This window comes from Sciurus vulgaris, assembly GCF_902686455.1.
Source record: "Sciurus vulgaris genome assembly, chromosome: 7".
Taxonomy (NCBI): Eukaryota; Metazoa; Chordata; class Mammalia; order Rodentia; family Sciuridae; genus Sciurus; species Sciurus vulgaris.
Window position 1 is genome coordinate 83048665 of NC_136467.1, and position 13094 is coordinate 83061758.

At 36.4% G+C, this 13094-nt stretch overlaps 1 protein-coding gene across 1 annotated transcript in view; it reads right to left on the reverse strand.

Moving 5' to 3' along the window:
• Window positions 1–9944: 9944 nt before the first annotated feature.
• SH3BGRL2 (SH3 domain binding glutamate rich protein like 2) overlaps window positions 9945–13094 on the reverse strand; it is a 68725-nt gene continuing 65575 nt past the window's right edge. Inside the window, exon 4 of the mRNA XM_079146340.1 lies at window positions 9945–13003. Within this exon, the coding sequence (XP_079002466.1) occupies window positions 12992–13003 (12 nt within the window). The 3' untranslated portion in view covers window positions 9945–12991. The remainder of the gene's footprint in view (window positions 13004–13094) is intronic.

Sequence of the window (13094 nt, forward strand, 5' to 3'; positions counted from 1 at the left end):
CTGACTCTGTACATATGCCACATATTCAATTTTTTTTTTTCAAAATGGTATTATCCAGCAAATATATCTATATATATTCATCATAGAACATTGCCATTTTCTTCGGTCCCATCCTAGCTCCAGTTTTCTGTGTAAAATTCAAACTAAGAGAATATGATGTGCCTGGTTACTTGTTTTATTCTTTTGTTTTGTCTATTTTAGCAACAGAACATCCAGATTTTTTTTTTTAATCTGCGTATTGCGTATTGATTAAAGGTGAATCCAGTTCTGTGGATGCACAAAAGTTGTTTTCTTTATACAACACTGTTTTTGTACTTTTCCTTCCATTAGATTTGTTTGCATTTTTGGAAGTAATTCTAAGACATTTGGTCTTCAAAACAGATGGAAGGCAGCAAGCAGTGAAGGACAGATGAATTAAAGTGCTGGAAGTAAACTCTGAAAGCTCACTGTCAGTCACTAACACTTGCTCCTTTCCCATGCTCAAACTAAGTATACTAGGTGGGAGAATTTAGGATTTATAGAAAAGGTGAAAAACCTACTTCCCAATCCCACCCTTTCTGATTTTATGAATAGTATTTCTCCATGTTGCAAATTCAGAAGACTTGCCTCTCTTGATTTTAAAACGTGACGATTGTTTTTTTGTTTTCGTTTTTGTTTTGCAAAAGTTGTCAGTTCACTTTTCCTTTTTATGCTAGAATTGCCTCTTTTGTTCTTGTGTCCTTATTTCCAAGTATTGTTAACCACTTCTGCAATTCTGCCTCCGATTCTCTCCCAATGATTGTTCCTGTTACTGATTTTGTAATTGCTGCATTTTACACCTGATGGTTGCTGTAGGTCACATTTCATAGCTAAGGCTAAGACTTAAAGTCGAATACCTGGAAAGAATATTCTGTTTTAAAATTCTCTCTCTCTCTCAGATTTAGTAGAAATAAATATTGAGACAAATGTCCACTAAGATATATATGTATGTATGCATATATACAACATGTGCACACACATAAAAAATGAGAGATTTCTCAATCTTACTTTTAATATTTATGCAGTCATTCTCCAACAGCTTTAAATATAACCAGTTTTTGTTAGGCAAAGAACTTCGCCTATAATCAAGGTTATTGTAAGACAAGAGAACATGGCTGTTTTTATCATCCACCCACTTGCTCTACTCAAGAAAAACACTGAACAGCAGTTAGCTCATATTAAGGACTATATCTAGTAACTGCTAAACTGTCAGACTTCTGTCAGGCTTTTATAAGCAGTTTGTATTGATTTTTGACATTACAGCTAAAATTAATAAGAAGCCCAAGAAGGGCAGAATTTCTTCTCAATCAGTGAAATAATCCAAAGGTTGTTAGTGAGTAAATTGACTGTGCTAGTTCAGGGTTTTAAAAAAATGTGCATGCAAATAAAACAATATCAACCTAAGTGAAAAGGTCAGGTTGGTCTGTTTTCATTGTAACCCAGTAGTAACCCTTCCATTTGGAGAAATTTGTTAACTAATATTTTGCCAAAATTATAAATAGTCCCAAATCTCCCTATTTGTCCCTAGTACGCATATAAATGCCTGGCAAATTCTAGGTTTATGGGGTGAGTGAATTAACACCTGGAACTAACACCAATGTTAGGCACTGACTTGGAGATATCTGTAAAAATCCATTCCACAGAATTAAAAGGCTCCAGAGGTGTCCAGGGCTGCCTCCTTACAAACACAGCATCCTTTCTACAGGTGGCTTAACCACACCATACTGGTGTCGCGACTGCACGACAAGCTCCTAAGATGATAAAGCCACATTAGAAGTTAGTCTCATATTCCCAACAAGGTCCAGAATGGTACTGGTACTCCATCAGCATGTCTGGATGGCACCCAGCCCCCAAGGTACTGATGAGAAAAATCAAAACAGAAAACAGGTGCTTCAGGGTTCAAGCACCAAGGTGAGAGCTGCACTGATAAGGAACGGCATGTCCTTCCTGAACCAGCCATCTTTCAAAGTCAGTTATTTTCTCAGTGAAATGAGTTCTTCCTTGACTTCAGTTTTGCACAGAGTTAATAAAAGGCATATAGCAGGATCCCTGTCTACCCAGCCACTTAAGTGCTAGTATCTCTGGACTAAGAATTGGGGCATGCACACTATTGTTGGATTTAGTTGGATCTGGTGTCTACCATTTCCAAATAGTCCTCTGCTTTGTTTTCTATACCAGGTAAGATCTTTCAGGGTGAATGAATGGGTCATATATCATAGAAACTTTTTTCAGTCCCCATTTGCCACAGGAGAAAATTAAGAACAAAAAGAGAGCCAATAGCTATGTCCTTTATACAACTATTGGGTTCTTCATATTTATTGTTTTGGAATTACAGAGGGATTACAGGGCTGTAGAACAATGTTCTAAAAGTAGGTTAGTGCATTTCACTGAATAACTGATCACATGAGGAGTCATGTTTATAAGTTGTAAAACAGACTTCAGCACCATGCTTTTTCCTTGAAATTAAAATTTCAATGTGTTTATGAAATTGGGTTTAGAATCACAAAGTAAGGAAGACTAGAAGATTTGTAATCTGACTTTGTTTCTTTCTATAACATCTGTATTTGTGATAAGACATTCATCACCTTTGTCACTGAGTCACTTGCTTCCCATAGTAAACCTCCAAATACTTGGTAGCAAGGCATCAATATTGCTAGTAATAGAGATTTTCACTTAAATTACCTATACTTTACAAATTGCTGACAATCCTTTTGCTCTTGATGAACGGGACTAATTCCAGATGAGAAGCCCCTAAGACAATCCTTTCACAGAATCCTTTTATGAAATGTGCTTGTCATCCATTTATGGAATCTCCTTTCCAAATCCACTCTTCAAGTGAGGCTCTGTGGTAGTGGGCAGAGTGCTCTTCCACAGTGAGCATGACATTTACTTTCTGAGTAGTGTGTTGGAGGGATACCAGAGGAGGAAGGGATTTTCCTGTAGAGTCCAGCTGCTGCACAGTGGGACAGCGGTGTGATTAGCTCAACTCAAGTTTCCAGATAATGTGGTCCCTGAGGACCTTGCCGCCTTGGCCTGGCCTTGACAATAATTTCCCAAGGTCCTTGCGACATGGACATGTGTGCTCTAGACCAGTCTGCACTGCCACTCCTCCCTGAGCACACGTGCTCAGCCACTGACTGTGGCTCACCTGGCCCTGTCTGTGCTCAGAGGACTGCTTCCTGCTTCCTCAGAGAACTTCCCTGCCATCCAGGAGTTAAAACTATGACTTCAAGGTCTGGGGGCCAGCCTCCCTTCAAGTTTGTCCTTCCTTGGACATCCTCCCTTACCTCTACGGTAGAATCTCTAGGGTAAAATGCAGAGTTTCCTTATATCTGATAGCTACTCTTTAATCAGAGTTTATCGGTTATTATGTTTGACTTCCCTGTTTAAATCTCCCTGTGTTTATTTCCTGACTGGTCTTAGAATGACACAACATATTTCAAACTTACTAACTGGTAATTGTTAGCAGGAAAGAAGGTAAAAGGAATCAAAGTTCTAGTGATACAATAAGAAAAAACTAAACTTTTCAGTACATGGCCACATGTTTAAATATCAAATAGACTGTTGAACACATTCTAATAAACCATGTATTTCATTTGACTGTAGAATCAGCTTTTATGACAAATTTATTGTATAACAGTAAAAAGAGAACATACAATTAACTGCTCTCTTAGGACAAAGCTGGTCCAAACCAAATAAAATTAAATACACCTTAAAAAAAAAAAAAAGCAGCTTCTGAAATAATAAATAGTAAATATTCACACTGTTAAATTACAAATACCATACTTCAGCAATATCAGGCAACATAACTACAACACTTGGTATCAAAAAACTCCGTAAGATGATCTTACTACGAGACAAGAAAGGACAAATCAGTTTTTTTATAACAATATATTTGGGTTTAAACTGGTGATTATGCCCTTAATGAAATAGGAAAAGATTTATTTTCCACTCCCTCAGATATTCACCAAGTAAAAGACACAAGGCACAAATCACCACGTGATGCAAATTCAATCAGCAAAAAAGTAGAATATAAATTATAATATATTGAAAATTCTACCCAATAAAGGGCCATTTGCATAAGCATGACTAATAAACAGTTTTCAGTTAAAGGGAGAACAATGGAGAAAACAGATCTCCACCAACACCTAAAATCCATGTTTGGCTAAAATGCTGCACTGAGAGACAGTTCCTCTCCCGCCAATGGATCATTTTGCTTGCATTCGATTCGAGCAGATCTGTCTCTCCTCAACGACGGAATCCGTGTTTACGTGTTCAGGGTTCTGGTAAAGCTGCCCCCAGAGAACTGGCTCACTCTGGAGCAGTTTCCCTGAGAGGCAGTCAGGCACCCTCAACGAGTCATGACAGGGAAGGGGTCTCTTGTGTTGTATGTAGCTGTCCCCCAGTCTGAATGCTGTAGTCACTGTAGCTGTGAAATACCAACTGCTAAAATTCTGTTTGCAGAGCCACCTTATGATGGCTAAAAAATCTGTCAGCATTCAGTTTATTTTTATTGCAATATCCCAGTATAATAATAAGCATTTATCAGGCATGTGAAATGGGACATGCAGTAAGGGAAGCTGCGGCAGTCATCCTTCTGATTCCCAGTCTTGGCGGGGGGGTATGTAAAAATACTGTTGTCATCATTTCTGTTACACTTACTATTTAGTTGGGACATGGCTTGGAGCATATTGTTTAAGTGGTTTACCACAAAGACAGCAAGAGAGGGAGGAAAAGTTAGGACTGGGCTAGGGTCAGTCAGTCCTGAATTGGTCTTAGTCTTCGAGTCAAACTGTGGGCCCTCCCAGACCCTAAATCTGTATTCATACCTAGTCATGTATTAGTTTGTGATATGAACTAGATTGGTTGGGATAAAAATGAGAGAACTTAAATGGGATAATACCAAAAAAACTAAATCAAATTAGCACGAAGAATATTTGTCTATATTTACCTTGGACAAGTTGTTCAATACCATCTCCAAAAGTTTGATCCTTCATAGGTATGGCAGTTCATTAGAATGACCAATAAGGAAGCCTAAAGCACAGCATTACTAGCTACATGAAACACAGTACTTGGCATATCTTAAATGTGCAAGGGCTATAATTCAATCGCTCTCTTATTTCAGGGAAGAATTCCAAACAAAATCATACCAAAAAAATAAAAAAGGAAAAAAGGAAATTACCCCCCTTAATGAAAACTGTCAGTTATTTTAATAATAAAAATACAGGTCCCCTCCCTGAAAAATATTTTTTTTCTAATAGAATAGCCCAAAGAAAATGTTAAAAATCTGGACAGAGCCAAGCACAATGGTGCACACCTATAACCCCAGAGGCTCGGAAGGCTGAGGTAGGAGGATCATGAGTTCAAAGCCAGCCTCAGCAAAGGTGATGCGCTAAGCAACTCAGTGAGACCCTGTCTCTAAATAAAATACAAAATAGGGATGGGGATGTGGCTAAGTGGTTAAGCACCCTGGATTCAATCCCTGGTACCAAAAATCGAAATCAAAAACAAAAATACTTGGAAAGAGAAAGAAATAATTTTCCCATAATACAACATTCTGTTTTAATCTTTGGCAATGAGATCGAGGAAGATTATCCATATATTCTTATGAGCTCAAATAAGTTTTAAAGATATAGAGAAATCTGGGACTAAATCCTATTAATATTCATCAGTGTTCTGAAGATTAAAGATGGTTATCTGTGTGGTTCATTAAATCCCCTTTTCAAAAAAAGAAAAAAAATACAAAAAATAACACTGTGACTTAGTTCAAACATAATCCAATTCAACAGGAAGCATAGACTTTATAAGATGGCAAAATAACAAGAGACTGGACAGAGAGAGATGTCACGTTATAATAATCCATAACATTACTTTTAACTGTTATTCCAGGCAAAAAAAACAAACAAAAAACCTTACAAAACACAATGCAAATAAAAAAATCACCTTTTCTTTTGCCAGGAAATGCTTCAAGTTAGAGGGACAAAAAGCAAAATGAGAAAAGCCTTTTTTTGACAGCATTATTAGAAAATTATGTCCCCAAAGACATTCACACATCCTTTCATTATTACAAATGAAGGAGATATTTTGCCAAAACTGAAAAACATTTTTAGAAGTATTTGTTTCTCTATTGTAATTTGGGGTAAAAATGTTGGTATAGAACAGTGCAGTCCTGGAGAAATACAATGAAAGTCATATATATAATTTAAAATTTTCTAGTGACTACCTTTTTAAAAAGTAAAAAGGTAAAAGTAATTTTAATATTTAACTCAATATATCCAAAAATTATCATCTGAATATAAAATCAATGTAAAATCAATGTGATATTTTACTCTTTACACCAAAGTCTGCAAAATCTGAAATATATTTATACTCAATGTGTCACAAATTCAACTTAGGCACATTTTAAAAAATTTGTTCTTTTTTGATATACATGACAGTAGAATGTATTTTGATGTATCATACATACATGGGAGTATAACTTCCCATTCTTCTGGTTGTACATGATGTGGAGTTACACTGGTTGTGTATTCATATATGAACCCAGAAAATGTCTAATTCATTCTACTGTCTTTCCTCCCATCCTCCCTCCCTTCCCTTCATTCTCCTTCGTCTAATCCACTGAACTTCTATTTTTCTTTCCCCTTACCCTTATTATGTGTTAGCATCCACATATCAGAGACAACATTCGGCATTTGGTTTGGAGGGATCAGCTTATTTCACTTAGCATGACATTCTCCAGTTCCAGCCATTTATTGGCAAATGCCATTTTTCATTCTTTATGGCTGAGTAATATTTCATGGTGTATATATACTTTTTCTTAATTCATTAATCTGTTGAAGGATACCTAGGTTGGTTCCATAGCTTAGCTACTGTGAACTGAGCTGCTATAAACATTGATGTGGCCATATCACTATAGTATGCTGATTTTAAGTCCTTTGGGTATAAACTGAGGAGTGGGATAGCTGTGTCAAATGGAGGGTCCATTCCAAGGTTTCTGAGGAATCTATTTGGAGTTCCACCAGAAATATGTCAGTTTTTCTTTTCCCCCACATTCTTGCCAACATTTATTGTATTCTTGATAATTGTCATTCTGACTGGAATGAGATGAAATCTCAGTGTGGTTTTAATTTGCATTTCTCTAATTGCTAGAGATGTTGAATATTTTTTTCATATGTTTGTTGACCTATTGTATTTCTTCTTCTGTGAAATACAACTAGGCACATTTTAAGAGCTCAACAGCTTATGTGGTTTGTTGGTACCATTTTGGGCAGCACTGTTCTGTACCCTGGAACTTTGTTTCTGCAACATTGGTGCAGACAGAGACTTTTCATAGAGCTTTTTAGTGAAAGCTTTGGTTATAGTGCATTTTATTATTACAGGGCCAAAAATGATGTATCTTACAACAGGGTAGTCCTGTCACATAAAAAGGCTCAAATCATTGTTCCATTCATTACAAAAATACTAAATTTTCAGTTACTACATTTTCAAATTCCAGTGTCCTCAGTCTATTAAAAATGCCCCAAGTTAGCAGGAGTCTCAGAAGATGAGACTGCACTCCAGTCTTTTGTTCCTCTGTGTGCCAATCAGTCCCTGCACATGTAAACATGCTGCCAGCACAGTACTTGGGGTTATATTCAGTGTGACACTGATCTATCTCATTCAGGTTCAGTAATGATAAGTAGAGGTTCAATACAATCTCCTATGACTTAGAGAAATAATTTTAATGTTTTTAAGTATAATATCATTGTGACTTATTGCTACAGGCCCATTGCATTTTAACATACTGAAGAAAAAAGTATATACAAACATCAAGTCTATAGAAAGATTTCCTTTTGGTGAAATCCTGTAGCAGAAAACTAAACCATAACACTAATGATGTTAATTTCCTGTCAAATAACTGGAACTGATAAGCCTTAAAATAGCTTCACAGAAGGAACCCTCCTACAGCAAAGAAAGGTGCCCAAAGTATCTCTTGGCTGATATGCTGACAGGCTGAAAATCAACATGCAGAAGCATGTAATATATGCACTGAACTTTATTTTCTCCAAATAAAGATTCACATGCGTTTCATATTTCTGGAAATTGCTTTAGAAGATTTTTCTACTCTTTATCTGGTTTGTCTTCCCTTTAATAGTTAAATCATGGTAGAGCATTTGCCTAGAACGTGCAAGGACCTGGCATCACAAACAACCAAAAGGTAAATCAGTATTGACTAATAAAAGGAAAGTATAAAGAAAAATTTTAAATTAATAGCAAACAAACAACTGAATAGGAAAAAAGGCAAAAGACATTAAGAGGTATTTTCTAGAAGAAGAAACAAATTTCTATAATAAACACATTCAAATTAGTAATAAGAGAAAATATGCCAAGTGAGACCACAATAGATACCACTTTATGAGATATCCAACTTGGCAAAAATTTGATTCTTCCAAAGGTAGGCCAGGATCTGCAGTCCTGAAAATTTAATATTCTGGTGGGAGCATTAAGTTGGTACCATTATTTTAAAAAGCAATTTGACCCATCAATTAAAGTTGATGATGTGTTTTTATTGTTCAATCCAGCAATTCTATTCAAGGTATATGTCCACTCTCATGAATGTGCACCACAAGACACATAAAAGAATGTTCATAGCAACATTTCCTTTTCTATTTCAAAGATGCAGTTCACTAAGCAGCAGCTAGAGAAGGGAAAATTTGGAATATTTTCATTCAATGCAGTATTTAGCAGTAAAAACTCCAATTGCAATAAATGTAAAAAGGAAATGACAGAAGAATATGTCCAGCTTAATTCCATTTATTATTCTTTAAGGATACATACATGAAAGCAAAATGATAAAGAATAGGAAGGTTATAATCAGCATGAATGCAGAATAGGGCTCCTTTTATCAGACAGGGAGGAGGACAGGTTGAGGGAAGAACACACAGTGCTTCAAAGGAAGACAGTAAGGTAGGTGGCAGGCACACAGGGATTTATTATTATTATTATGCTTTATCTTTAATATATGTGTATGTAGGCGTCTGTGTGCATTCCACTGCAAGTATGAAATTTTAAAAGTTGGGATGGTTTTAACAAAGAAAAGGATTACATGTAATTTTTCAGATGAACCACAGATGGCCTAGAGTGCTAAGAACTTACTCAACTCTATCATTTACCACCAGATGTAACTGCTGTTTTTATTTCTGCCTCATCTTTGAGGGTGGAGACTACTGTCCTGCTTAGACGAAACCCATCACATTTTAAGGGCTCAATATATGCTGACAAAAGGACAGCCAATTGCATTTCTAGAAGTAGGAAAACTGCAGATCTGGACCACAAGCAGGTAGTGGTCACTTTGCTTTTTAGTTTCATGATTTAGCACATTTCTGCAAACTTACAGCTTGTTCCCTTTGGTCCCTCCCTCTTCCCTCCCTCTCTCCTGGTGTTTAAGGTTTGACATAGTTTAGTGATGAGAGCAACCTCAGCTACTGCATTCGCGGTGTTTTCTTCTGCTTTTCTTCTTCTTTTTTCTGGCTGGCTGCCTCAAAGGGACCCTGGCAGAAGTAGTGGCTACCCTGTCCTTGTATTCTGCAACCAATAGGGGCCATGTCCATTAGCTGTGGCTTCATTTGAGACCACATATGGAACTAACCAAGGCCATGGCCAAGTGATTAACTCTGTCCTTGGCCCTGATTACTGTCTGAGATGATCCTGTGTACCCCTCCCAACATACTCAGGCAGGGCAATCTGCATGACTCCTCAAATGATCACATGACCTATCTGCATTGTTTCTTTTTTTACAACCCAATCTGCAGCTTTCATGCACAGGTTCTTGGAGGGGAGTAGAAACAAATCTTACTAACTAAACAGAAAGGATTCAGTTAAACCCAGAACTAAAATTAGAAAGTATGAGAAATGGGAAGAAACAAGAAGACTCCATCTTCAAAATGCTTGTTTTCTGGAATTTATTTTTCTTTAATGCTGAATATAAATATCAATGCCTTGAGAGACAAACACATACAAACGGAAATCTAAACACAATAATTAAGTACACTGAAGTGGATCCTGACACTTAAGAAAAGCTGTTAAATGAAAAGTATGTCTAGAAAAAGCAAAGTCCCACAATAAAATCAGATAATAAAACAAAACAGAAAGAACCTTTGGTACCTTTCAATAATAAAAGATAAAAATAAGTTCAGTTCATTATTAAATTCATGTACTACAAAAACATCTATGTGTGTCAAATTAATCTATAAAACAGAAAAAAATTTCAAATATATTAGAGTCTGAGGGCAAAATACCTTCCTTTTCTCTTCTTTGATTTTAATAAAACACCAAAATTTGGAAAAACAAGTATTTCCCCAATTAAATTTTCTTCTGGTCTGCATACACCTTGCAAGTTGGCACTCTATAGTTTATGTAATTTTAAAATGGCATATTGATTTTAGCAGTACAAGAAGCCTATTACAGGTAATTAAATTTCTGCCTTGAAACACCCTTCTTGATATTAAATCTATGCCTGCAAATCCACTTCTTTCCTAGGTTTTAAAGACTAGGATTATCAAAATCTAAAGGCAGCTAATTAAAGGAAATAAGAACATCATTTCTTTATGCTTGGAATTCAGCTGGTAAGAGTATAATTAAGAACACTATATTCTCTGTAAACAGTGGTGCTGGAGGACAATACTTCAGTACTCTGTGGATCCTGGATACTAGGGTAGATGCCATGCATTGTGCTTCTATACTGACACCCCCGCCCCAAATCATCATAAAAAGATGATTTGTACCTGTTAGTAATTTAGCACTATGTTTAATATAATCACACTAAGTATATCAGAGTTAATTTGAAAGTTATCAGAAAAATTTGGATGGCTTTCCCTGGTTAGCAAGCATAGTATTAATACTACAACCCTAGAATTTGCAAAGCCTCAACCTTACTAAGTTGGTTCTCAGCACTCACTTGAAAGAATAGACTAAATATAAGCTGGATAATCACAACATAACAACTTAAAAATTTGCTGTTATCTTAAAAAAGAAATTCTACCTGGGCATGGTGGTGCATGCCTGTAATCCCAGTGTCTCAGGAGGCTGAGGCATGAGGATGGAAAGTTCAAAGCCAGCCTGAGCAATTTAGCAAGACATTTTCTCAAAATAATATAAGACAGAGGGGATGGGGAGATAAGCAGCTGAGTGGTAAAGCGCCCCTGGGTTCATACAAAACAAAACAACAACATAAAAAACTAAGTCTTAGCAGAAAACTCACATACTAACAAACTTAAACACAATATTCAGTTAGGAATAAACATTCCTAGATAGTCCCTGGGATATATCAAGTGGAAAATGACCTGGATCTTGTTTAATATCAACTAACCAGTAATACCCATGATTTGACAACAGTTTTCCTTGGAGAGAAAGTTGCAGATCATATATCTTCCAGTCAAGAACTCTGTCATGCTTTCCTTCGACTGTAGTCCTGGACTGCAAATCTCAGGCTGGAATTTCAGCTTCAGCATTCAAAAAGTGCTTTAAAATAGTCCACATTTAGCAAGATATGGGGACAGGGTGTGTGGAGCTTCAATTCATTTGCTGCTTCAATTTCTTATAAATTTCCTTCTCAGAATCATAATGAAAGGACCAGCTTTAGGATGAGTATTTTAGTCAACCCTCTCCGAGTTTATCACATTCAAGGCTGTTCCCATGTTTGGCAATTCAAAACTTTTAAGATATATAAGGATACAGAAAAGTCACCTCTGTTTTAATGAAGTAACATGTTCAGTGTTTATCAGCATCCACTCCAGTAGGAGATCTGTTTGCCAAGTACAACTCAGAATTTCTCTTTAGACAGCCCCTTTCTCATATATGTTGCTCTGAAACTCACTTGTGCTCATATATGGAATAAGAATGTGTATTAGTTTTACTCTGAAAAGTCTGAGGCTGTGCAGTGGCTAGAAACATGAAAAAACTAGAATGATGAAAAGTAATATGGGAAAAAAATTAATTCTACAGCAATATTGGTATCTTTTAATATGCCTCATCAAGGGTCCACAAAATATATCTAATTGAGATCTTCCTTCTCAAAAAAATATAATCCTTTCACAAAATAGAATAAGCAGCTGTTGGGGAGCTGAATTTAAAAATATATGTGCACTTATGTATATATAAATTGCTAGAGCTGAAAATGCCTTCAGATACTAATCAGACAATTTTCCTATAAATTGACTGACTAATTAGTGCACTTCTTAAAATATATCTTTCAAGCAGTCTTGTGCATTTAGGTGAAACTTTCCCCTTGCAAGAGATAAAGAAGCATATATTTTCCAAAATAGTAATTATCTTCATCCCTGTAACTTGGTTGTGATCATGCAACATTGCACCAGTAATTTCTGGAAATATCTGCAGGAGCTTAGAGGATTTGTGAGGGTTAAGAGTTTCCATTATAAAAAGGAGTCTAGAACATCTAACATTTTCAACAGGTGTTATTACAAAGAACTGGAATAGTGATGTTTATGATTCTGTAGCAAAAACCTTCAATGCCTTTTGTCAATCAGCATTGCTTTTTCCTTTCCGATTCAAAGACTCTAACAGCCTGGCAGGCTAATTTCAAGGATGCAATCCAGGCAGCTTAAAGAGAAGCAGGTTTATGCAATACTGGCATCTATTATATCCTAGGGCAGACCCAACATTTCTCTCTAATGGTGCCACCCACTTGTCAACTGTTTATTAAGGAAGCACACCCGTAACAGGAGACAGTACTTTCAGGTAAGTGAGGCAACTGCAGGCAAATTGGGAAGAAAAAAATCCACCACCATCCTGATTTGGTTTAAAGCAATCATGCAATCCCCATTATACCCACATCTTCCAAAAACACCCTTTCCATGGCAAGCAAAGTTACTGATGCATGTGGCTTTTGTCACAGTGATGCATTAGGTAAGCAGGTGTGCGCTGAGTACCAAGGGGTGCTCCAAAATGCATCTCCGTCATCTTCCACTCTGCCTCTCTAAGGTTCTGCCTGTTAAAAAACAAACCAAAAAAAAAAAAAAAAAAAAACACACACACACACACACAAAAAAAACCAGTTACGGTACTGCATTATATTGAGA